Source organism: Zootoca vivipara, chromosome 1 (assembly GCF_965207765.1).
Source record: "Zootoca vivipara chromosome 1, rZooViv2.hap1.1, whole genome shotgun sequence".
NCBI lineage: Eukaryota > Metazoa > Chordata > Lepidosauria > Squamata > Lacertidae > Zootoca > Zootoca vivipara.
Window position 1 is genome coordinate 7,635,588 of NC_142582.1, and position 26,977 is coordinate 7,662,564.

Genomic DNA, 26,977 nt, shown 5'->3' on the forward strand with positions numbered 1-26,977 from the left:
GAGGCAAAGGCTGAGTATAGTAAGGAAATGGCAGAGAGACAAAATCTGCAGTGCAGCAAAATAAAAATAAAATAGAAAAATTCCTTCTAGTAGCACCTTTGGGACCAACTAAGTTTGTCATTGGTATGAGCTTTCGTGTGCATCCACACTTCTTCAGATACCAGCACACAGTCAAGTGCACTAAGCGAAGTGAAACGGACAAGCTTAAATAAATTCCACTCCCATGTTGGATTGTAAGTAATTGTGTCATCATGCCATGTCGCTGTACCAGGGTGTTATAGCGGTTAGAGCAGGCATCCCCAAACTCGCCCCTCCAGATGTTTTGGAACTACAATTCCCATCATCCCTAGCTAGCAGGACCAGTGGTCAGGGATGATGGGAATTGTAGTCCCAAAACACCTGGAGGGCCAAGTTTGGGGGTGCCTGTGTTAGAGGGCTGGGTTAGGACTGAGGAGACCCAGGTTCATGATTGTGTCTCATGCATTCAGCTCCAAATATCGGTCCAGTCCAGTATACCTGAAGGCCTCGGTCCAGTATACCTGAAGGAGCGTCTCCCCCTCCATCATTCTGCCCGGACACTGAGGTCCAGCACCGAGGGCCTTCTGGCAGTTCTCTCGTTGCGATAAGCCAAGTTGCAGGGAACTAGGCAGAGGGCCTTCTCGGTGGTGGTGCCTGCCCTGTGGAACGCCCTCCCAACAGATGTCAAAGAGGAAAACAACTACCAGACTTTTAGAAGACATCTGAAGGCAGCCCTGTTCAGGGAGGCTTTTAATGTTTAATAGATTACTGTGTTTTATTTTTCTGTTGGAAGCTGCCCAGAGTGGCTGCGGAAACCCAGCCAGATGGGCAGGGTATAAATAATAAATTATTATTATTATTATTATTATTATTATTATTATTATTATTATTATTATCTGGAAGAACGCAGGCTAGGAAATGACTCTCTTGACTCTGCAGGAATTCTGACTGATATTCTCTGGTACTGTCAGCTCTCTTTCAGCTTTACGCAACCTGTGCAGGAAGGAGCGGCAGCCAGACTCATATTTCTCGAAATGGTGTGCGGAACCTGCTAACAGACTTGCTCCAGGTAATTCAGCAACGTGGAAATGGAGAAGTGGTGAATCTCCTGAAGGAGACGGGTGAGAAAAACTACATGGCCCTAACATGGATAACTGATTGATGGATATTCCCAAAGCATCCCTGTTTGTTCACTTCAGAGTCTCCTAGAATACTGAGAGATAGGAAAAATGAGGTGTGCAGATCAGAGAGGGTGAGACAAGGAGGAATGAATCAGCTAGTTAAGAAAGGACAGACATCAGATTCTGGGGACCCTTGGATGGGAGCGAGGCACTGTCATCATGGCCTCCCTCGGTGCCAGAACTCCTGAAGAGGAAGGGCTCTTAAAGGCTGATTTTGAAGCTAAATCCCAGTCTAATATGCCCTCTCAATCCTTAGCCTCTTCCCCTCAGCCAGAGTCCTAGGTCATGACAACACACTGACATGCCAACATACATGCACAGAGTTAAAGTTTCAGGTGTGACACCTTAAATAAAACCCACCATCTGTTGTCAGGGCAGAAATGCCTTTTTCAGTTCCCTTTATTTTTATATAGCCTCTTCTCATTCCGTGTGATGGCGGTGGTCTTTTGCTGAGGGTGACAATGTGTTTTGCAGATCCTGGCAGTCGTGGGAGAATGCCGTAACCTGTCCAACGTGGAAATTGCAGTGAAGAGTTGTTTCAGTGGGGTAAGTTAAAATACAGTATCAAATGTAGCTTGGGTCATATATAACCATCTTCACTGGCAGAAAATGCACTTCTGAGTTATAGTACTTAATTGCACAGTCCCTTCATTCTTCTGTCACAAAACAGAGTGATTTCCTGAACTGTAAGAGACCAGATCCAATTAAGCTCGCATCGTATGGACCTTGATGAGGACCGCTATCACTGTCACAAAAGACATTCTGTCCTTTTTGAGCAGGGGTCCCCAAACTAAGGCCCGGGGACTGGATGCGGCCCAATCGCCTTCTAAATCCAACCTGTGGACGGTCCGGGAATCAGAATTTTTTCCATGAGTAGAATGTGCCCTTTTATTTAAAATGCATCTCTGGGTTATTTGTGGGGCATAGGAATTCGTTCATTCCCCCCCCCCCAAATATAGTCTGGCCCCCCACAAGGTCTGAGGGACGGTGGACTGGCCCCCGGCTGAAAAAGTTTGCTGACCCCTGTTTTTGAGCAATGGCCTCAGTAGCGCCTTCACTGGTACCCTGGATACGGGGCTGGCCCAATACATTTTGGTACCTGAGGCGAACCACAAAATGGCACCTCCCCACCAGGGAAGGAGGGCTGAGTGAAGATCTTCACCAGGAACAAGGGGAAAATAAAGATCGACATTAGGATCTGCTGCCCCTGTGAATCCTGGCGCCTGAGGCAGTCACCACACCTTGCCCCATGGGTGGGTCAGCCCTGCCTGGATTGTTCCATGCAAGACTCAGGCTGGAGCAGGCATCCCCAAACTGTGGCCCTCCAGATGTTTTGGCCTACGACTCCCATGATCCCTAGCTAGCAGGACTAGTGGTAGGGGATGGTGGGAATTGTAGTCCAAAACATCTGGAGGGCCGAAGTTTGGGGATGCCTGGGCTGGAGACTCCATAAGAGCAGAACTGAGTTGTTGCTTCGGCAAGAGAGCTGTGTAAGAACTGCAGCTCTTTCTCAGTTATTTTCTCCACCCTCCGTGAGAGCAGCCTCTCCATTTCAAGGACCCCCAGCCTGATTTAGCAGCCATTGGCACCTGAGGTGAATCACTAAACTGGTGCCGCCCTCCCCGCCAGGAAGAAGTGGTGAGTGAAGATCTACATCAGAAATGAGGGGGTGGGGTGCTGCTGTGGATTCTGCCGCCTGAGTTGCCCTGGCCATGATAGAGATTCGCTCCAAAACCAGAGAGTTGTCTTCAACTGAGTCATAGAGTAGACCCATTGACATCAGCGAGAGGGCTAACCTAAGAGCATTGATTTTAATGGGTCTCTTAAGTATGTCTTATTTGGATTCTTTCGCAATTATAGATGAGATTTCAACACAGACTCGTAGAAAACCTGTGGGTTAGTTTTTAGAGTGATTTTTTCCCAACGGAAAGTCAGACTTTGTGCTACACGTTGTGCCTGAGACAAAGTTCTTGTTTGAGCTAAGGACTAGTGTAAGGGGGAGGGCTTAAAGAGAACCCCCCTTCATCTGAAGCAGCCAGTCTCCCAGCAGTCATGAGAGCGAAGGGTCTGATGGAGGAAGTCAGGAAACGGAGAGGGAGTGCCAGGGCTCTGGCAACATCCAAGAGCCCCTGCTCCATAGGCAGGAAGAGAGGGAGGCAGAAAGAGAGGACAGGAATCAATCGGTCAGACAGAAGACCCGTCCCCCGACGCCGGAATTGAGGAGGAAAGGGAGGCACTTTTCAGTTCAGAGGCTTTTATGTTGGTCCAGAACGCGGAGGGGGGCAGTGCAGGAATCTGACTCGAGTGGGTAGACTTGGAATCAGCAGTTCGTTACACTGTAAATAATGTGCACCAATAAAAACGTCTGAAAGACAAGCATGGGGAAGGTCGTTACTCAAGAGTAGTCACTACAACCCTGACAACTAGTGTTCTCTTCTTTCAGGTTCTGGGTTCTGCAGTTGATGAAGAGAGGTTCTTAGCTTGGCTCCAGTCTGAACCTGCCATCCTCCTCTGGCTCCCCACCTGCTACAGATTGTCAGCAACAGAAATGGTCAAACACCAGGTCAAATGTAACATCTGCAAGAGATTTCCCATCACTGGCCTAAGGTGTGTTGTATCACGATCATAATAACTAGGCCAGTGCTATTCACAGATTCAGCCACTTAATTGCACACAAAAAAATCTAGTTTTGAGGGATGGCTGAATCTAGTTTCATGGAGCTATAGGAAATTCTCGTTTGGTGTTTATTGTTTCATTTACTCATGGATATTCCTCTCAAGCGAATCGAACCATTTCTGTGAATCTCCCACTAGGAATAGGAGGATAAGTCAGTTTCTCATTTTATTTCTCATTTTTTCCAATCTTAAATCCAGTTTTCCACATTTCTGCAGCAATTTGCAGATTTTTTAAAAATCCCTCCTGAAAATTCTTCAACATTTTAGTGCAGATTTCGCCTAACAAACGCATTTTTGTAGTGTTAGCAAATGTGCACATTTCCCCCTAGCAGTTTCTCTCAATGTAATACATTCCTGAATATTACTTTTACTAGTATCTTAATTTTGATGCATACCTCCTCCCCCCGGTAATATGTGCATTTTTGTAAACATTGGCTGGACAACCGCACCACAAAATTCAGATAAGTGTGAATTTGGAAGGATGGCTGCGTTCTAGTTCTCATTTTGATTTGATTTAATAAATTTGCTGTAAATGCAAACTGAATTGCATTTCTTTCCTCATCCCTACTGGTCTTTACTAGTTTTTCTTTTCTTGTCTGGCCAGATATCGTTGCCTGAAGTGCCTGAACTTTGACATTTGCCAAGTCTGTTTCTTTACTGGACAACTCTGCAAACCCCACAAGAAATATCACCCTGTGATGGAGCACTGTGTGCCGGTTAGTCATGGACCCATTCACTTCTATTGCTTAGTCTACTGAATGCTGAGTTAACTGGGTGGTTGGTGCTAAGCTTTGCATTCTGACATGCATCAGATTGATTCGTGTTAAGAAATAGTTATTTCCTAGGAAATGAAAGGATGATATTTTAGCCACAATATATTGTTGCACACCACCCCAATCTCTGAACACGGGTCCCAGGGCTGGAGGTTTCCCCACCCCTGATCTAAGGCAAAGTGGGTGCCTATCAGAAAGAGAGGGCCTTTGCAGTGGTGGCACCCCATTTGTGGAGTCCTCTCCTCACAGAGATTCTCTTGACACCTGGCTCATTGTCCTTTTGGCACTAGGCAACTGTGGTTTTCTTTCTGAATGAAAGCTTTCTGGTGTAGTGTTAATACTGCTATTTGGGGCTGCTTTTATAATTTTGTGGTTTTTAGTTTTTGTAATAATACTAATGCTAATAAAAATTTATTTATACCCCAGCCACTCTGGGCGACTCCCAACGGAATATTAAAAACACAACCAAACATCAAACATTAAAAACTTCCATAAACAGGGCTGCCTTCAGATGTCTTCTAAAAGTCAGATAGCTGTTTTATTTCCTTGACATCTGCTGGAAGAGCGTTCCACAGGGTGGGTGCCACTACCAAAAAGACCCTCTGCCTGGTTCCCTGTAATCTCACTTCTCACAGGGAGGGAACCGCCAGAAGGCCCTCAGCTGGTTATTGTATTTACATAAACAAATCTTTACCTTCCCCCATTTCCCTCCAAGAACCCCACTTTAATCTTATTCCCCCCCCCCCCTTTCCTGCAGCCCTTCCTCATCTATTACAGATATCTCTCTCGTCACCCCCCCCCCTCACCATTTCCAAATGAACCAAGGAGCTTTCTCCCTCCAACCCATATTGCCCCTCATATATCTTACCTGGGCCAACTCTTAACATTCTTAGCTGTTCTTTTGTATATCCACCTTCTTTCTCCATTGCCATGCCACCTGGACAGGTGTCCACAAAGGAGAGGACAAAGTTGTTTTTCCGCATCATCCGAAACAACTTGCTACAAGGGCGCTGCGAGAGGAAGGAAGCTCTGAGAAGGAAGACCTTGATGGTGATGGGGGATGCAGGCTACTCTCCTGACAGCCGTGCACAGTGAGTGCATCATTCGATGCTGTGTGTTTGTAGCTCGTAGGCTGCTTCTCTCGTCTGGCCCCTTGGGATTCTCTCCAGACCACGTTCCTCAACAGTCCTGCCACCCTGGCCTAATGTCAGCCGAAATTCGGTTTCCTGCAGTTTCACTGAGCGTGGGAAGAAGGCCGCCTCTGGTTAGCCTTCAGCTGGGCTTCAGTATTGCACTTCCAGCCTAATAACTTCGTAACGAGTTGCTTCATCATGTTAAAATGCTTTCCCTTCATTTGATCTTTCCCTGTGCTCAGCTTTATGAGCTGAGCAGGCCATTAAGAAAAGAAGCATTTCCAGAATCCCTAAGGGTGACGTCGTTCCCTCATCTGCAGAGGGGTCAACGCAAATGGAAAATGTTCCTCTTTGTTTCCGTTGCAAACTCCGCTTGCGTTTTTTGCTTGGGGAGGAAGCGGAGGAGAGAGAGCGTGACTGGGAGGGGATTGGGCAGGGGAAGGAAACGTGGTTTGTGTGAAGGAGTGCCGAGGTGGTGGGGGCAGCGGGAGGAGGCAGGCTCCGTGCAAGGCGGTTGAGAAGCAGGGGAAGGAGGGAGGGGCGCTGGGGGCAGCAGTTGCAGCGTGTAGCCTCGAGCGTGGGGATCTTTTGAGGTAGAGTGGATGGGGGGAGCGGTGGGAGAGTCACATTTATTATGCGCAGAGCTTGGGATGCAAGCACACACCACGCGGAGCCAGGGGAGAGAGCTTCGGACTGCGGGGAAACATCCAGAGCCTTCCCGCCTCCAACAAGCACTGGAGGCATGCAGGCACCAAGCTCCCGCTCTACCTCGTTTACCTCCCCGCTCTCCCCTCCCCAGACTCTCCCCGGACTCTCCGCCTGGCGCCCTCCACTGCTTGGCCCCCTGGCTCGCCGCGCCACTACGCCCAATGGTTAAGACGCCCTTGATCTCCCAAGACAGACAGTTGCCAACAAGAAGGAATTACAGGGCTGGAGGCAGAGATTATCATCAGTACCTGCCCCTGAGTCAGCATTGGGTGGCTGCATCTGAAAGCTGCCTCTTACTTTACTGCTTCCAAATAACGATTGTGAATTAGATACCTCTGTTGATGGTGGATGCTTTTGTACGTACTTGCTAATTAATGGATCTTCCGCCGCCCTCCAGTTTCACTGTCTTCTGAATTTTTTGTTTCCTTCCCAATAGTTCAGTTGCTTCAATAACAGAAGAACCTTGTAATATTTTAGTATCTCAAGCTGCCTGCCGGTTGCCATAAACCACGCTCTGGTCTTCAGCTATGCTTAAAATGTAGCCTGCATCTGGGATAGTTTGGTGCATGCAAAAATCTTCCATGTGTTCACTGCAGTGTTTGACTTCTTCTTGGAATGGCAGATATCCCACCCATGCCATTTGATGTTGCAATCAAACAAACTCTTCTTAATTTGATAGGAGGATTTGATATGCAACATGGCGGGGCAGGGGGGACTTCTGATCAGACTTCCAAACACCTCTTGCGCATGCAGAACTAACTGTGCAGTTATTTGGATCCAGAGCATTGTTTATATGAAAATGTTCTGGCTGCCATATGGATGAGGGGAGGAGGGAGTTTGTTCAGCATCTCATTTTATTCCTCTCTACCTTATCTTTGCAGCTTCTGCTCTAGTCATTCCACTTCTTCAAGGCGGCATGTGCCACCTAATCCTGTCTGCTCAGTGCATAGTACTTTAGGCCGGCAGTTAAGCAGTCTTTTAGATGCCAAAGTATCCCAAGGACGGACGATGGGGAACGACAGTAGCCTACTATGTCAAGAGAAAACATCCAGTCAGGTAATGAATGCTGAGCATTGGGGCTCCAATAAACACCAGCTCAGCATGTGCTGATACTTTGTAAGCTGCAAATGGTGTAAATTTGATTTTATTCCCGCAAGCATATTTTTTGTTAATATAATAAAGGTTCTGTGGGATAAGCAGCCTCTAATAATAATAATGGACCCAGGTGGTGCGGTAGGTTAAACCACTGAGCCTAGGGCTTGCTGATCAGAAGGTCGGCGGTTCGAATCCCTGTGACGGGGTGAGCTCCCGTTGCTTGGTCCCAGCTCCTGCCAACCTAGCAGTTTGAAAGCACGTCAAAATGCAAGTAGATAAATAGGAACCACTACAGCGGGAAGGTAAACGGCGTTTCCATGTGCTGCTCTGGTTTGCCAGAAGCGGCTTTGTCATGCTGGCCACATGACCTGGAAGCTATACGCCGGCTCCCTCTGCCAATAATGCGAGATGAGCGCGCAACCCCAGAGTCGGTCACGACTGGACCTAATGGTCAGGGGTCCCTTTACCTTTTTAAACATATTATAATATAAAGAAATATAACAGAACATAATATAACTTAATATAACATATAACGTAATATAACATCTTTACATAATTATGTAAAGTTATCCTTTTGGTATCCTCAAATATCAGAAAAATCAATCAAATACAAAAAAACGAAACAAAATAACAGAATCAAAGAGAGAGAGAAAAAATAAAGAATAAAGGAAGAACAAAAGCATATTTTTTCTTAATATAATAAAGGTTCTGTGGGATAAGCAGCCTCTAATAATAATAATAATAATAATAATAATAATAATAATAAATTTTATTTATACCCTGGCCTTCCCGGTTCAGAAACCCAGGCTCAGGGCAGCTAAAAACAAATTTTAAACACTTAATTGTAATACAACATAAAAGCAGCATAAAATACAAGATAAAAGCATGAATAACAATAAAATTCAAAGTTCAAAAATCAATTTGGGGGAAATCCATCCAATAAACATTAGATAGTCACCAGGGCTAGGGACGCGGGTGGCGCTGTGGTGTAAACCACAGAGCCTAGGGCTTGCCGATTGGAAGGTCGGTGGTTCGAATCCCCGCAATGGGGCGAGCTCCCGTTGTTCGTTCCCAGCTCCTGCCCACCTAGCAGTTCAAAAGCACGTCAAAGTGCAAGTAGAGAAATAGGTACCTCTCTGGTGGGAAGGTAAACGGCGTTTCCGTGTGCTGCTCTGGTTCGCCAGAAGCGGCTTAGTCATGCTGGCCACATGACCCGGAAGCTGTACGCCAGCTCCCTCGGCCTATAGAGCGAGATGAGCACGCAACCCCAAGGGCGTCCACGACTGGACCTAACGGTCAGGGGTACCTTTACCTTTAGTCACCAGGGCTAGCTGGCTACAATAGTCCTACTTGGGCCAGCAAGGCAGCCAGGGGAGAATTAGCTGTGGGGTCCCAGAGTGGGTAATCTTCATAAAAAGGAAGGAGGGGGGAAGAAAAGGGAAATAAAAGATCAGGCTGCGTTCAAATTAAAGGCCAGGCGGAATAGCTCTGTCTTACAGGCCCAGCGGAAGGAGGTTAAATCCTGTAGGGCCCTAGTCTCATGGGACAGAACAATCCACCAGATCAGAGCCATCACTGAAAAGGCCCTGGTGGAAGATAGTCTGACTTCCTTAGGGCCTGGGACCTCTAAACTATGGTTATTCATGGACCTTAAGGTCCTCTGCGAGGCATACCAGGAGAGGCGATCCCATAAATACAAGGGCCCTAAGCCACAAAGGGCTTTAAAGGTCAAAACCAGTACCTTGAACCTGACCCTATACTCCACCAGGAGCCAGTGCAACTGGTAAAGCACTGGGTGAATATGCTCCCATGGCAGGGACCCCGTGAGGAGCCTCGCTGCAGCATTCTGCACCCGCTGGAGTTTCTGGGACAGTTTCAAGGGCAGCCCCACGTAGAGAGAATTGCAGTAGTCAAGTCTGGTAGGATGGGAGCTGTAGTCCCAAAACATCTGGAGGGCCGAGTTTGCCTATGTCTGTGTTAGACTGTGACCCCCCCCCACACACACACACCTCGTTCTGTTTTCCCCATTCTAACCAGAAGTACATAGCGAGGACAATTAAAGGCAGCAGTTCTTGCCTAGCTGCCCAGCAAAACAGGACTTTTTGCCTATTTTGTGCATCTGCTATGAACTCCCCCCCCCTTCATCTTCCCACAGGCACTTGCTTCTCTTAAGGCGGAATTGGCTAAAACACAGGAATCCATCAAGGCCCTTCAGAGCGAGAGGAGGTGGGTATGCGGATGTCTGTAGCCTTGATTAAGATCCTTGAGCCTTGGACTGTAAAGCATGTGGAAGCCATGTAGCCCAGATGAGAGCATAGCTGGGGTGGGAGGAATGGGGCATTCAATTAGTGGTTTACTTCCTGGGCGTTCAGGAGTGTTTGTCTCTGCATCCCTGCCTCGGCAGCAAGTGCAGCAAAGTGGCTCAGCCGGCTTGAAGGGGGGCAGCACTTATCATCAATCAGATTCGGCTGCTAGATCAGAGAAGTGGGTGATAGGTGTGTCCGGGGGTCCATCTCGAATAGAGAGTAGGCAGGTAATCTCTCGCACTTCCGTTCAGGTGTGGGGGTGGCACCTTGATTGCAATCACAAAAGGGCAGCAGCAAGAGTTGCGACGCCAGAGGAAACGGCACAAAAAATCCCTTGGCAGCAAAGAAAGCAAGGGAAAAGTGACCATCACATTCATCCTGCCTTGCTAGCTTAGTGAATAGCGAAGCAAATCGTACATGCATATGTAAACGCACTGGGCGCTCTCCATTTTTTGCCATCTTGGTCACCGAACCCACAACCTAGCAGTGCAAAGTAGGGCTCCTCCCCAGGCTTCCTTCCTAACATCTGTTCAGTTCTGTGGCAGAAATTGGAATAGGCTGTTGGGGAAATCACTAGGATGACATGCTGACGCTGCTGGAGCTGATCCGATCTGGCCGTGTGATGACAATATCCCTGACTAAGGTGGTTGCTGGGATTGCAACCAAGAGCAGAAGGAGCAGAAGCAGCAATTAAGAAGGGAAATTGGCAACAAAGCAGCCCAGAGAAATATTTCCTTCACAACCCACCCTCTGCCAATGCATAACTTTCAGCTAAAGAAACAAAACATTTGGCGCAACCCTAAGTTATAGCACTTGTTTTTTAAAAAAATTTTTTAAAGGTTTCATGCGTGTTGTTGGGTTTCCAAGGGGAAATATTTCCGCAGCCATCAAGACTGTCTCTTTGCAGGCTCGATTCATGTTAAAGACTGTGCGGAAGTGGGGGAGGGGGGGCATTATCTAAGACAGACATCCCCAAATTGCGGCCCTCCAGATGTTTTGGCCTACAACTCCCATGATCCCTAGCTAACAGGACCAGTGGTCGGGGAAGATGGGAATTGTAGTCCAAAACATCTGGAGGGCCGAAGTTTGGGGATACCTGATCTAAGACAAGGATAGGGAACCTCCAGCCTGCATGCCAAAGTCGGCACCCCTGGGATCCTAACTGATGTCACAACAGATGTGGGCCTGGTCAAGCCATGGCTGTGATTGGGAGCTTTAAAGTACACTTCTGATTGTTCCTTGGTCAGTGGGGTTGCATGCAGCATCTTTTGGATTTGGCGTCCAATGCAACTCTTGCTAGGGTTGGCTTCCACTGCAGGGTTCCTCCCACCATTCCTCTGCATCCAACCAGTCAATGACAGGTAGCCATGGCGGTGGGGGAAGGTTGCCCAGGCAACCAAGCAGGAGTGGCAGTAGCAGCTAAAAGGACCCTGCCTAAATAAACTGAAGAAAACTGGGCAAAAAAAAATCAAGGTATTCTACTGTTCAGCTGTTTTAGGAGGACAAAGGGCCTACAAAAGTCCCAAGCTCTGGTGTTGTTGTTCAATTAAACCTGTTGGTGAGGGAAGCATCCTTAAAGAATCTGCCTCACAGTCAGGCATCAGGAAGAGCAGACTTTATCGAACTGCTCATTTTTAAATGGCCAGGGGCCATCAATGCAGACATAATGGAGATTATAATCCTATACTGCCACCACTGGGGAAAGGGTCCCATTGCAACCAAATAACTCTGCTGCCACCACAGGCCAAACACAGGTAGTACAACATCAACACTACTACACTGATCCCTGCTGAAAGTGGGGCACTGGGCAGAAATTCAACTCCAAAAGCAAGCCAAATTCTGAGCAGGAATCTTTACAGCGCTGGGTGGAATCCAAGCTGCAGCTACTAAGAGTCTCCCTTCGCAGCCTCGTGCTTAAACCTGAGTACAGTCTTGAGTCTTCATTTGAAGTTGAACCATCTGAAATGAAATGATGCCAGGTGGCAGCCTCAAGTGCCAGGCTTACGTACCTCACAGAGAATGAGCCAGATCTGGATCCAGCCCACCAACGAAGACCAATCCCTCACACCTGCTCTAAGTTATGTATGGCCCAAGCTGTTAATAATAAAAACCAGCAACATAGATTTTGATAAAATATAACAGGAGAGGCAGCACACAGAAAAAAGGTGCACTGGTGGGATGTTTGCTTGGCAGCCTGTTGAGAAGTAGAACCCATGTTCCATATCAGCTGAAAGCTATTTTCTGGAATAACCTCACGGAAAGCACACCTGAGCAGTGCAGTTTTGGAGGTAAGATAAGATAGCTTGAAAGACAACAACCATCAGTAAGAAAGACACAAGTCTTTGGTATATATGGTACACACTTCTTAAGTCGTTGGACTCCCAGCGCTTCCTGGTCTGCCTTCACAAAACCCAGTACAGTACAGTATATGAAAGCTCCCCTTGTTGCCTTATTTAATTATTTTTGTTTGTTTGGAAACCTTGTGTTTCCTGGCAGGTACTTGAAGAAGCAACTGAACAAGTGCAAGGGCAAAATACAGCTCCTTCACTCGGCTCAGGAAGACAGAAACCATGCACTACAAGCAAAGATCCGTGAGCTATTGGGAAGCCAGGGTAACCTCAAGCTGGAGCTTCAGGAAATGAGAGAGGAAATTAAGGTAACAGAATGGGGCCAACGGCTCTTTGCTTAGGGACAATTCACCCTTGATTGCTTGAAGTATCTCGTTTCTTTTCACAAGTGGGGCCTTCTGGATCCACAAGGCGTGACTGTTGTTGTTTAGTCATTTAGTCGTGTCCGACTCTTCGTGACCCCATGGACCATAGCACGCCAGGCACTCCTGTCTTCCACTGCCTCCCGCAGTTTGGTCAAACTCATGTTGGTAGCTTTGAGAACACTGTCCAACCATCTCGTCCTCTGTCATCCCCTTCTCCTAGTGCCCTCAATCTTTCCCAACATCAGGGTCTTTTCCAAGGATTCTTCTCTTCTCATGAGGTGGCCAAAGTATTGGAGCCTCAGCTTCACGATCTGTCCTTCCAGTGAGCACTCACGGCTCATTTCCTTAAGAATGGATAGATTTGATCTTGCAGTCCATGGGACTCTTCTTGCAGTCCAAGGCGTGACTAAGACCTGGCTTTCCCTTGCATGGTATTTGAAACTGCAGACACGGGCCTCACATGACTCATCGCCACCCCAATGAATGACCAATAAATCCCTCCAACACAGAATCCAAGATGTCGGAGAGAAAGATTTAAAACTAGCTTCATCCCCAACATGCACCTAGCGATCTTATGGAGGAACATCCCATCCTGGGGAGAGTCTCCTCCTGCAGTCTGAGGTGACACGACCCAGGCACTTCAGTGAGGACTAGGCCTAAATGGCTAGATGCTGCTCAGTCCATAATGAGCATAATTGAAAGCCACACAGTAGGAAAGCAGTCACATAGGGAATTTTGGCTCGTGCCTCCTTTGGGCTCCATGCACGATTTGATCAAGGACTTTACAAGCCTACCTCCATTATTTTCCAGGTTTTGTCTCTCAGCTTTTGCCTATTTCTCACCTATTTCTGAAATAAATTTAATATACACCTATTGCCAGATTTGCATAATATATTCCTTTGGGAGGATTTAAGATCTCTTGCTTTCGTTTCCCAGCTTTTTAAACGATGTCCTTAGTTATAGTATTATTTCCAATTGGATAGGCGCGATTTCTTTTCGGCAGGATGACCCTAACAATTTGATTGCGTGAATCGCCCATTCTGGCCACCACGCAATTTTAAAATCTACAATATGATTTCCTCCATTAAATACTTTGAGAATCATTTCCAAGCCAGCTACCCCTTGGGCTGTTAATCCTCTCCGGCTTTTATGAATCATAATGGGAGTTGTTTATTGAGGCTCAAATTGTGATAACTGATTAAATGACTCTGAAACGTGGAGAGAGTTTTCACTCTGAAGTTGAGGCGAAGCAGCAAGAAAAGTGCTAATAAACCTTTTCTTTGAATCAGGAAGAAAGAAATGTTGTACAGTACAAATGCTCATGTCTGCCATGATTTTCCAACCAAAGCAAATTTCAAATTCAATGATGCTATGCCATTGAGATCAATGGTCCAAAAGGAAAAGAATCGAAATCTCCTCTGAGCTAGCATGACCTTCGAGTAACCATAATGTTATTTAGGTCACGTCTGAGAGTCCCCCCCCCTAATTTGGCAGCAATGTCAGCCTGGTTTTGGGTTAAGGTCATTAGAGTCGCCCAGTCAGATGGGCGGGGTGTAAATAAAAAAAATATTATTATTATTATTATTATTATTATTATTATTATTATTATTTTATTTTCAGCAGTGAAACAAGCTCAACTCAGATGCCTTTATTTCACAGGTGAAAAGCTAAAGTCCAGGAATATTTGAGAAAATCTCAGGATCACTCAGGGGGTCAGTGGGAAAGTTGACGAGTCACAGTTGCCATTCCAACAAGTTTATTCATGTTGGACTGTCAGGGCCAGTCATTGGGCAGCTGTGGCCGTAAAAGGGAATCTATCAAGGGGGAGGTGGCCCTGTACGTGGAGGGGATGTCACAGGATCACACCTATCAGAATAGGATTCTGAATAAAGTAGCTTGCTTGGGCCTTTAAGATCCAATCATCTTGTGCTTTATAGTCATTGGGGCAGTTGTGAGACTGCCCCTGAGCTAGGACAAAGCATTGTGCACACATGCCCGGCAACCGGCATCCCCCCCAAAGCAAAGCAACTTTTGCACCCCCCAAAAAAACCTCCAAAACTTTGGCCAGCAGCTCCCCCCAAAAAGCTCAACAACTCTGGGCACTTTGTGATAAATAAGGGGTTTTGGTTTGGTTTGGTTAAATAATTAGTTTTTGGTTTATTAAATATAGTTATATATTACAGTTATACATTTTTGTTATTTAAACTATAAATATCGTGAAATTGTGGGTTTTTTCTCGAAGTGACACACCACCCGAGTTATGCTCAGTTTTTTGGCGAATTTTGACACACCAAGCTCAAAAGTTTGCCCATCACTAATCGAGAGGGTGTGCGAAGGCTGCTCTACCCATCCAAGGGAATTTCCAGGTTACTTATTTAGTGCAACCCTTCTCTATAGCTTTTTCCAAATGATGATTTCCTCTCTCTCTGCACGTACATGAACGTTTTAAGTCACATCTCATATTTCCTTTGCAAACTGGCAGAACATCACTATATGGAGCAAGGAGCCCTTGAAGGACAGAAATCTCCAGGCTGGATCTGGTTGCCCTTCGTTAAAGCCCAACCGTGTGGAATATTCAAAATACAAGTCTTCAGAGCTCCTCTCCTCTTGGATTAAAAGGAAGTGGCTTTCGGAACCACAGGGTGGTCTTCTTGCCAGAAACGTAGGAGGGTCACCGGAGAACACGCTGAGAGCACAACTCTTCCCAAATGCAACTCCTGAGGTTGCTCATCATGAAAGCCCCCAAGAGAGAATTGCTCCACTAACATACAGCTCTGAAGCAAACAGGGACTGCCTCAGTAATGAGATTAGGAGCATAAGCCCTAACTATTCCACAGCAACGGAAGCTCTTCATAATGAGATGCAGATGGAGGAGGAGGGACTGCAACAGTTAATGATGAAGTTGAAGGATGCCTTGTCTCTCCCAGTATGGCAAGGTAAGAATTCTCAATGCTCAAAGGGCTTGATTTGATTTGCGACTCAGTTTTAAATTATTATTATTATTATTATTATTATTATTATTATTATTATTATTATTATTATTACCCCGTCCATCTGGCTGGGTTTCCCCCACCAATCTGGGCGGCTCCCAACAGAATATTAATAATAAAAAAGTGGCCAGTACCGAGGGCCTTCTGGCGGTTCCCTCATTGCAAGAAGCCAAGTTGCAGGGAACCAGGCAGAGGGCCTTCTCGGTGGTGGCGCCCGCCCTGTGGAACGCCCTCCCATCAGATGTCAAAGAGGAAAACAGCTACCAGATTTTTAGAAGACATCTGAAGGCAACCCTGTTTAGGGAGGCGTTTAATGTTTAATAGATTATTTTATTTCATTTTTCTGTTGGAAGCCGCCCAGAGTGGCTGGGGAATAAATAAATTATTATTATTATTATACATCAGAAATTAAAAACTTCGCTAAACAGGGCTGCCTTCAGATGTCTTCTAAAAGTCAGATAGTTGTTTATTTCTTTGACATCTGATGGGAGGGTATTCTACAGCATGACCAAGAAGGCCCTCTGCCTGGTTCCCTGTAGCTTCATTTCTCACAGTGAGGGACTGCCAGAAGGCCTCGGAGCTGGAGCTCAGTGTCCGGGCTGAACGATGGGGGTGGAGACGCTCCATCAGGTATACTGGACCGAGGCCATTTAGGGCTTTAAAGCTCAGCACCAACACTTGCAATTGGGCTCAGAAACATACTGGGAGCCAATGTAGATCTTTCAGGACCCGTGTTATATGGTCTTGGCGGCCGCTCCCAGTCACCAGTCTAGCTGCCGCATTCTATTTTCCATGCCACAGCTACGCAGTGATTATGAAGGAGAAGATGTCCTGGCTGATTAAAGCGAGGCCCCTTGTGGAACGAGGAAGAGGAACGGTCTGCAAGTCACGGAGAATAGCTGTCAGCTTCCACATCTGTTTCTTAATAAATAAAACACCCCTGGGCACCAGCATAATTGTGCTGCTGGGTAATATAAATCTAGTCTAGTTGGTGATACTTTCCATTGCTATAAAGGGGTACGTTACTAATCCGATCCATTGTGGATCTGAAGTAATTGGGATTTAGCCCATGTAGTAGAATTTGAATCAAGCCTAGAACATGCGTCCTAAATTCAGGCATTCTACCCAACCAGACTGTGGACCTGTTCGTTAGGGATCTGTGACGGCACAAAATATATCATAACTAAGTCATTATGCAGCAGAGGTGTTCAAATGTCATAGGGAGCTCTGCTGAAGAAACCAACATTGCCTATAGAAGTTCATGCCATAATACTTCCAGCCTCCACCAATCGGATGCCATCCAAGAATTTTGGGCTGCAATTCCCATCAGTCCCAGCTGGAGGGCGCCAGGTTGGCAATATAGTTCAGAGCACAAAAATGTACCAAGATGCATTTTAAAATATATGTTTAGGATGAAATATGTTCAGAAGTGATGAATTTATAGAGAAAATAGGTATTTTGTGAGAAACATCTAAATATTCCCGCAAGTTTTGTTTGTAAAAAATAATAATCACAGATCAGAGCAGAAACGGCATGGAATAGACTTGTGTATGGGGAAACTGACACAGTTGAGAAATAAGCTGATCTTCCCGTTCCTACCTCAGACAATTCTCTAGGTGCCATGTTGTTGTTGTTGTTGTTTAGTCGTTTAGTCGTGTCCGACTCTTCGTGACCCCATGGACCATAGCACGCCAGGCACTCCTGTCTTCCACTGCCTCCCACAGTTGGGTCAAACTCATGTTCGTAGCTTCGAGAACACTGTCCAACCATCTCGTCCTCTGTCGTCCCCTTCTCCTTGTGCCCTCAATCTTTCCCAGCATCAGGGTCTTTTCCAGGGAGTCTTCTCTTCTCATGAAGTGGCCAAATATTGGAGCCTCAGCTTCACGATCTGTCCTTCCAGTGAGCACTCTGGGCTGATTTCCTTCAGAATGGATAGGTTTGATCTTCTTGCAGTCCATGGGACTCTCAAGAGTCTCCTCCAGCACCATAATTCAAAAGCATCAATTCTTCGGCGATCAGCCTTCTTTATGGTCCAGCTCTCTAGGTGCCATAGTTATTAGTAATCTGTATTAGCCAAAACAGAGCAGAACTGCTTGAACAGATTTTGCTGTTGTGGTCACTGCAGCTGGTACAGCCGTTGGGTGTGGGAAATGCCTCCTGCCTACATTAGGGTGCTCTCAAAAAGTAGACTAGAAAGGTATTGAAGAGTAGCCCGTATGGCCATACATCATTTTATATTGACTTGGGAATTGTTGCCAAACCCGTTTCCCAGTAGGCACAATCCACTTCTCCTATGGAAACCCCATTTAATGGCAAGAGCTTGTGCACAGCTTCCATCCATTCCAAGGCGGCTTCTGTAGGAGAACTTCCTAGTGGGCCTGTTTGCTCAGTCTGTAACTCAAGAGAAGCTGGCAGGTGTCCACGATCCGAGTGGTACAGCCCTGCTTTCGAATGATGCCCACATTTGCATTCTTGGATGCTGCTAGCAAATATGTCAGCTTTTCAACTTGTGCCCTGTTGTTTTTAGCTTTTGAAGCACTTACGGAATGTCATTCGTGCCTGTTTTCCGGGAACAAGATTAGATCTTTTGGTGTCATTATTTTTCACCTTTTAGATAAGCTTCAGGGGAGCTGCGTACTCTTTCGTACCCAAGAGGTTCCTTGTTCACTTCTGCCCCTCGTTCAATTTAAAAGATGCAAATTTCATTCATTTCCCTGGTGGCAAAATTATTTTTTAGAAAGGCATCCAGAGAATACGACGGGGGGGGGGGGGTTCTAAGTCCCTTTTTCAAGAGTGTGATTGCGGCACCTGCTGATTTTATAGGCTCATTATCATATATTTGAATGTGCATGCCTGATCAAGTGTGTTATTAAGTAGGCCTCTTGTGTCACTTTAGAGATGCGGCAGTTCTGTCTGCACATAGCAGTGCACTTTGAACCGATACCTCTTATATTGACATTTTATAAATGAGAGCCAAAAAGGGATATCTTTCTTTAAATACTCAAACTTGCTAAGACTGCTGTTTGTTGATATGCAGTGCACCAATGCACTAATGAGTTTAGATTAACTTTCTGCAGCCTCAGTGGCCCTTATGTTAATCAGAATAAATCAAGATCAGGTATAGCGAATTCTTTTGGGTATATGCTCATACTTCCATTACTTTCTCTGAGTAATTATATTGGCTTATCTATGTAAACAATGGTTTTGTTGCTTTTAAAGGTAAAGGGACCCCTGACCATTAGGTCCAGTCGTGACCGACTCTGGGGTTGCGGCACTCATCTCGTGTTATTGGCCGAGGGAGCTGGTGTACAGCTTCCGAGTCATGTGGCCAGCATGACAAAGCCGCTTCTGGCAAACCAGAGCAGCACATGGAAACGCCGTTTACCTTCCCGCTGTAGCGGTTCCTATTTATCTACTTGCATTTTGACGTGCTTTCGAACTGCTAGGTTGGCAGGAGCTGGGACCAAGCAATGGGAGCTCACCCCATCACAGGGATTCGAACCGCCGACTTTCTGATCAGCAAGCCCTAGGCTCAGTGGTTTAACCACAGAGCCACCTGGGTCCGTCTTTGTTGCTATTAGCTGTGGGCAAATCGATTCCGGTGTCATTTTCCATATTTACTTCAGTTGTTTAATTAGTCCACATTCCTATCACATTTTCATTTCTTTTTGCTTTTTAACTTGTTTTTAGCTTTTTAAGATTTTATGGTTTGGTTTTATGTTTTTATATGGTTGTAAAGCGCTTTGATATCTCTTTGTGATACAGAGGTGTGTGTGTGTGTGTGTGTGTGTGTGTGTGTGTGTCCTTTCTATCATATGCTAAAGAATGACCAGCCCAGTTTACAGTAAGGACATAGAAAGAGCCCGATTGGATAAGTCCAAAGGCCCATCATAGTCCGACATTCTGTTGCAGGAGTTGGGGATGTTTGGCCTGGTAAAGAGGAGATTGAGAGAAGATACGATAGCCACCTTCAAATATCTAAAGGGCTGTCACAAGGAAGATGGAGCAAGCTTGTTTGTTCCTGTTCTGGAGGGTAGAATTTGAATCAATGGCTTCAAGTTACAAGAAAGGAGATTCTGACTAAACATCAGAAAGAACTTTCTGAGAGTAAGAGCTGTTCAACAGTGGAACAGACTCCATCAGGAGGTGGTGGACTCTCCTCCCTTGGAGGTTTTTAAGCAGAGGTTGGGTCAGGAATGTTTTAGTTGAGATTGCGGCATAGCACGGGGTTGGACTAGAGGACCCTTGGGGTCCCTTCCGGTTCTATGGTTCTATGGAAGTGGTCAGCCAGACCCCTATGAGAAGCCCACAAGCTTCTCACATGAGGGCAACAGGACTCTCCCCACTTGCAACGTCCTCCTTATTTACTATATTTTAATTCTGCTTTTCTGACCATTCTTGTTGCACACATCAGTGCCTCACATCAGTAAAGAGAGAGTGTGTGGGGCCCTCCTGCCATCAGGCTTACCTCTAGGAGCATCTTCACCCCCATCGTTCAGCCCAGACACTGAGATCCGTTTGCTCGTTGACACTAAATCACGGTTTCCAATTGATTTTATATATGCAGTTGCTTGAATATGTTTTTATTCTATTGTGTGCAATTGCTTCACAGTGCTGCATAGGAAGCTATTCATAAATGAAATTTATAACCAGTACAATAATTGTGAAATCTCAGTCTTACATGGGAACTGAAAATTCCTTGCACTGCATGACAAGGCAAGGATTCTTTTCGTTTGTTCAAATGTGATTGGAGCCACATATTATTTCTGTGCTCTCTCTCTCTCTCTCTCTCTCTTCCAGGTCAGCTCTCTGTTCTTAAGGAAGGATTGCTCTTAACAGCTAAGAATGTTTGCAAGTCTTTCTCTGATCTTATCAGCCAAGTGACCTCGCCAACTAGGAAATATGGTTATGCTGATACAGGTTCTCCTACCGTCATCACTGCCTGATTGCCTAAGGTAAAAAAGACAGCTACATAACACTCATTCTCAAAAGTGTCCAGAAATTCATTTAGAGTTAGCTGGCACGGTTATATTCTGGAACAGCAGATTTTCATGCAATGCTACAGTCAAAACGTCCCTACAGTAGTTTTTCCCCCCCTCTGGTTTTGTATTCTAATTTTAATATTAATATTGTAATGGCATATTAAACCATCATAGATTTATGTTGACATTTTTTCAGTGTTCCTGTCTCTGTCGCATGAGTTTTCAGAAACAATATCTTTAGGTTAAATCCAATCAGCTGAGCACTTTTACATCATACCAACGATTTCAGTGACAGAATAAAAGCATGTCTTTCAATCTTTTCCTAAATGTAATGGTTAACGGTGGCCAGATCTTTATGTTAAAAAAAAATATTTTGGGTAATATAGTAAGGATGATTTTTGCAAACAAGGAATGATTGGTCTGAGTGTTTATTATTGATGCTCTTACTTTTTATGTTCTAAGATTCTCAAAATGTGCTCAATACGATGTACAAACACCATCAATGAATATGCATGCACACGAAAGCTCATACCAAAATAAAAACTTAGTTGGTCTTTAAGGTGCTACTGAAGGAATTTTTTTATTTTACTTCGACCCAGACCAACACGGCTACCTACCTGTAACCTATACTCAGACTGTAACCCATTTTAAAGGAGAACCCCTAAGCTTCCAGGAAGGGTGTCTGGAAGGTCATTAGATACTGCAGACCTCCCTTTCCATAGACAGTAATTCCCCCAGTGAGGTGGTGATAAGTTCTGCCACCATTACTGAACTGCCCTCAGTTTTCAAGGGATTTGTTGTTGTTGTTTAGTCGTTTAGTCATGTCTGACTCTTCGTGACCCCATGGACAATAGCATGCCAGGCACTCCTGTCTTGCACTGCCTCCCACAGTTTGGTCAAACTCATGTTCGTAGTTTCGAGAACACTGTCCAAGCATCTCATCCTCTGTCGTCCCCTTCTCCTTGTGCCCTCAATCTTTCCCAACATCAGGGTCTTTTCCAGGAAGTCTTCTCTTCTCATGAGGTGGCCAAAGTATTGGTGCCTCAGCTTCAGGATCTGTCCTTCCAGTGAGCACTCAGGGCTGATTTCCTTCAGAATGGATAGGTTTGATCTTCTTGCAGTCCATGGGACTCTCAAGAGTCTCCTCCAGCACCATAATTCAGGGATAAGGAGGACAAAAAAGGATAGTGTAGATCAGGGTGGATTGGGAGAGGCTATAGATCTGTCATATCTGAAGCACCATCATTCCCAAGACAGGTTCTTAAACTGGGAGGGGGGGAACCAGGGTCGGTGCATCCTGTTTCGCCGCCTGAGGCAAAAGTGTCATCACGATTCTGCCACCACCCCTGCAGCCTCCACCTCCCTCAACTCAGGCGTCAAAGAATAAATGAATATTTCCATAGAATCCTAGAGTTGGAAAGGACCCAAAGAGTCATCTAGCCCAAGCCGCTGCAAAACAAGGAATAACAGCTAAAGAATCCATGACCTCTGTTTGAGAACCTCCAAGGGAGGAGAGCCCACCTCCTTTGTTCCCCTGTCGAACAGCTCTTACTGTCAGAAAGTTCTTCCTGGTGTTTATTCGGGATCTTCTTCCTTGTATTTTGGGTCTTTCCCTCCAGAGCAGCTTTTGGTTCAAAATAGCAAAGAGTCCTTTGACTCCTTTAAGATTACCAAACGGCTTGTGGCAAATAATTGTGGTCTCTAGGCCTTTCAAGATTACATTAATATACGGGTGTGGCTCTCCCTTGGGTTTTGTTTGAATCAATACAGTCAGTGTCATAGCTGCCAAGTTTTCCCTTTTCTCGCGAGGAAGCCTATTCAGCATGAGGGGAAATCCCTTAAAAAAGGGGATAACTTGGCAGCTATGGTCAGTGTGAAACAACAAAGTGTGACACAAGGAACACAGTAGGTTTTTTGTTTTTAATTAAGCACATACATGCACACATCCAGGAAAGGTCACAGTTTACTGTTGCAGAGCCTGACTCTGGCTGTAAGGTGGGCATGATTTGTGTGACTGGGGCTCTTCTCCCTTAGAGAGACCTCTGTCTTATGCATGCTGAGATACAAGTGGTTTTTATTTTTACTTCTGTGCAGTTGACGCATTTGTCAGCATGCATTTGGGAGACGCACCCAGTGGCATGACTTTAATTGTACCAGCCAGTGCCTGAAGATGAAAAGCATAGTACAGTGGTGCCTCGCAAGACGAATTTAATTTGTTCCACGAGTCAATTCGTTTTGCGAAAAATTCGTCTTGCAAATTGCGGTTTCCCACAGGAATGCATTGAAATTTCTTTTTTTGCCCATAGGAACGCATTAATTAAATTTCAATGCATTCCTATGGGAAACCGCGATTCGCAAGACGAATTTTTCGCAAAACGAAATCGTCTTGCGAGAGTCACCATCAGATCGCAAAACGCTTTCGTCTTGCGAAAAATTCGTCTTGCAGGGCATTCGTTTTGCGAGGTACCACTGTATTCTCTTCTTTTCTGTATTTGGGAAGCCAGTGCAAACTCCCTTTCCTATTGCCCCCCACCAAAAAAAAAATCTCATGGAAGTTACACATGCAGAACCAATAAGTTGGGTAGCTACTTACAAACTTATTAAAGAAACAGAATTCCCAGGCTTCATAATTAAATCAAGATAAAAACAAGCACCAACCTCCAGTTTAACAAAGAAAACAACATTTGGGAAACGTTAGTTTCAACCAAGTACCATTGAAAGGAATGAAATGGGAGTTAGCTGCAAAGAACTCCAACGCATTTTAACGGGGTGTAAATTCACAACGGGTTTATGCACTTACAGGCAGTCTTTTTCCAGGAGAAACAACTTCAAATGCAATTAAAGACAAAAACCGAAACGGCAACAGTATTTGTTTAAAGGGAGAAAAGAGGGACAGATGAAGAAATCAACTGTACAGCTCTAGAAGAGTTTTGCCTTCATTGTTAAATGTCCAGTAATCCTTCCGTGTGAAGCAGACCTGCTCTTGTGCACATGGATTCTTATAAAGTTTTCTTTCAGTTCTTTCTTCTTCCATAGAGGAGTCATCTGAATTTGTGAAAAGATGCCTAGATGTTGGGAGGGAAAGCAACATAAACATGTATTTCTGATGCACCTGGAAAATTGTACTTTTCCTGACATTACCATGTTGTTTCAGGTTTAATTCCATCCCATGAACTTTATTTGATATGATAGCTAATTTATAACAAGACTGTGGGAATCGACGAATGAGTTCTGCCAGCGGAAACCCTGCACGAGGACTTCAACTTGTGCTGTGATGCTTCCTCCTTCCCTTCCCTGAGCCCTCCAAAATTGGCTTGGGGGTAGGGAAGACTGGGCGAAACCTTGGAACAGAGTGCAGGGGGTGGACTGGGGAACATTGCGTCTGGCAAGTCAAAATGCTTGCACTTATGGGACAATCAGAGGAGGGTGATGTTTAATCCCTCCCAACGAACATACTTCAGATCTTCCTGATCATGAGATCAAATGTTGCATGTGGTAAAATAAACCAGAATGAATGAAACAGCTGCTCCTCACGTTTGGATTTGGATTTGATACCCCGCTTTATCACTACCCGAAGGAGTCTCAAAGCTGCTAGCATTCTCTTTTCCCTTCCTCCCCCCCAACAAACACTCTGTGAGGTGAGTGAGGCTGAGAGACTTCAGAGAAGTGTGACTAGCCCAAGGTCACCCAGCAGCTGCATGTGGAGGAGCGGAGACGCGAACCAAGTTCCCTAGATTACCAGTCTACCACTCTTAACCACTACACCACGCTGGCTCTCTGCAAACTTACATGGTGTGCGAGTGATTAACATTAATTGTCGGCAATTTAACAGGAATAAGTGGGGAAGTACAGCACTTAATTTAAATTAAGCATTTCATGCCTGTGGCTGCAAGTTAGTTTAATTAACAAGTGTTAACAGGTATTTAATCTCTGTTAAAGTAATTTGCATGGTAAATGAACACGGACTGGAATATCCCTCACCTGTACACTTCCCTGGGCACTGGATGAACTTGACACACACAACATTCAGGGGACCACTAAAGCTACAGTGAATTAATCAATCAGTTGAGTAAGGAAAGAATCGGGACAAAATATCAAATCTAACTAAGCATGAGATTGGGGGGAGAAAAAGCTCAATAGGTCTTCCTAACACTTTCGTTGTGTCATGGTTTCTTACTTTTTGAAATATGGCAACTTTAACCTATCCAAATAAACATTTTGCACAGCTCTAGCCATTGTGAAGCTCAGATGAAATGAAGATGCTCCTGCTATAATGGTTACCCTGCTTAAGAATCAGCAGTTTGCTTCATTTTAATAAGATGCCAGATAATATTTCTCTCTGTGTTGTGTGGCCCATCAATTTTTCTTTTTCATCAGTTAATCATGGAAGTGGATGTTTCTGTTAAATTAGCATGGGCTGACTGCGTAGTGAAACGAAAGCCTAGCTGAAATTTAGATAGCCTGGTTTATTTCCTTCTCATTTAGGAGCTAGCAAAACTGTGGCCCTTGTTAAGGTTGCAGCTTTTTTAAATAAAAAAATTCATGATTATATTTTAGTTCACAGAGTCCATGATTTAACACTCAGGCTGAATAACACCATTATTTTACGGTTCCCATTTGCTCAAACACCTGCCATTATTCACATTTCACTGACAGAGATCTGAGACTGAGGAATAATGTACGGTAGTTGTGATTCTGGCTCTCTCCCAACCATAATTAATATTAATACCTTGGAAGTCAGTTTTGTACCTTGGTTCCCGAATGGCTTGGCTCCCGAATGCTGCAAACCCAGAAGCAAATGCTCTGGTTTGCAAACGTTTTTTGGAAGCTGAACATCTGTTTCAGCTGTTGGCATTGTTTCTGGGGCCAATCAGCCAATCGGAAGCTGCGCCTTGGTTTGCCAATGTTTTGGAAGTTGAACGGACTTCCAGAAAGGATTGAGGTCGGGAACCAAGGTACCACTGCATTTTGTGGCACTCAGCACCAGTTCTTAGATTTCCAAATATGCCCCCAGGTACAAAAAGATTGAGGACCCTGATTTGGTTTGTGTGGGAGCAAGCCCATGAAATGCTTCCTTTGCACCCTGACTAGGGTTGATAAAAGATCTAGACATTGCTGCTACCTTCCTGCACCCTGGATGCAGAGTACTAACCTTGCTTACTCAATATGAGCCAAGACGGGAGAGCTGCAGTTTGTCTCTGGGCTTTAGCCAACTGCCTTTTCCCTAAGCCGTGGGTTCTGGAGAGTACGCAGTCCATGTAGATATCCCAGAAGAGCTGTGCCAGGTGCCAAAACAAAGCCCCATGCTTCAAGTCCTCAGACGACTTCAGGAAGATCATAAAGTCCCAAAAGCCACTGACAGAGTCAGAAACACGCGGCTTCCTCATCTCCAGCAAGACAGCTGAGGAGGATTCCCAGCATTTGGGATCAGCTCGGCCAAGAGCCATGGGGTCCATCTGGCTATGGCAGAAGAAAGGCGTCACATGAAGCAAACCCACAATGAAAAGGAAGCGGGTGACTCTCATGTTGCGGAAAAGCTTTCTTGTGGCGCCAGAATCCATTGACTTTCTGGAACCTGTCAAGAGCAAAAAGAGCATAACAATCCCCAACCCGTCTTAAGAAAGTGCTATAGCTCCGTGCTAGAACATGCATTCTAGGATCAATGCCTGGCTCCTCTAGGTGGGTCTGGGAAAGACTTATGTGAAGTCCTAGAATCCAAAGGCACTCACTACAGAGGAACCAACGATCTGACACTGTATAAGGCACTTCCTCTGTTATAGCGGTCAGGACCTCAAAGGACCACTTCTTTCCATATGAACCTACCCGGACGCTGAGATCATCTTCTGAGGCCCTCCTTCAGGTGCCGCCTCCTTGAGAGGTCTGGAGGGTGGCAACATGAGAACGGGCCTTCTCTGCAGTGGCTCATCTGTGGAATGCTCTCCCCAGGGAAGTTCGCCTGGCGTCTTCATTACACATCTTTAGGCGCCAGGCAAAAATGTTACTTTTCAACCAGGCCTTTGATCTGTTTGACATCCTATACCCTTTTAAAATGTGGCTCTTTTCTGGGGTGTGTGTGTGTGTTATTGGGTTGTTGTTTTTATTCTGATTATATAAGTTGTGATCTTTTCTGTGAACCGCCCTAAGACCTCTGGGTATAGGGCAGTATATAAATAATCCATATATATATATATAAAAATGTAGAAAGTCCATTATTTGTACTTCCACACTTTTCTCCAAAACTGCTTGCCCGATCGGCCTCGAATTTGGCCACAACATCAGGTGTGCATGTGGGAGTGTTTCTATCCACATGCATTGACTAGGTGACATACCTAGGACAGGTAGAAACCTGGATTTCTGTCCAAAAAAGTGCGCCCTCCAGTGGACATCCAACATGCAAAGAACA

At 45.4% G+C, this 26,977-nt stretch overlaps 2 protein-coding genes across 4 annotated transcripts in view; one reads left to right on the forward strand and one right to left on the reverse strand.

The window, feature by feature from the left end:
* DYTN (dystrotelin) overlaps positions 1-25,124 on the forward strand; it is a 30,639-nt gene extending 5,515 nt beyond the window's left edge. Inside the window, exons 5-15 of one of the 3 annotated variants that reach the window (XM_088675932.1) lie at positions 990-1,087; positions 1,674-1,745; positions 3,643-3,806; positions 4,479-4,590; positions 5,593-5,738; positions 7,370-7,544; positions 9,739-9,809; positions 12,386-12,545; positions 15,085-15,538; positions 20,393-20,547; positions 23,729-25,124. In XM_088675932.1, coding sequence (XP_088532058.1) covers positions 990-1,087; positions 1,674-1,745; positions 3,643-3,806; positions 4,479-4,590; positions 5,593-5,738; positions 7,370-7,544; positions 9,739-9,809; positions 12,386-12,545; positions 15,085-15,538; positions 20,393-20,538 — 1,598 coding nt within the window. In that variant the 3' untranslated portion in view covers positions 20,539-20,547; positions 23,729-25,124. Of the gene's footprint in view, positions 1-989; positions 1,088-1,673; positions 1,746-3,642; positions 3,807-4,478; positions 4,591-5,592; positions 5,739-7,369; positions 7,545-9,738; positions 9,810-12,385; positions 12,546-15,084; positions 15,539-20,392; positions 20,987-23,376 lie in introns of those variants that run through there. The other 2 variants (XM_088675942.1, XM_088675923.1) reach the window with 2 other exon arrangements.
* Positions 23,494-26,168, reverse strand: FAM237A (family with sequence similarity 237 member A). The gene is made up of 2 exons (XM_035138121.3): positions 25,727-26,168; positions 23,494-23,639 (listed from the first exon to the last, which is right to left on the reverse strand). The coding sequence occupies exons 1-2, from the start codon at positions 26,133-26,135 to the stop codon at positions 23,494-23,496; spliced, it is 555 nt and encodes a 184-aa protein (XP_034994012.3). The 5' UTR covers positions 26,136-26,168.
* Positions 26,169-26,977: the final 809 nt, after the last annotated feature.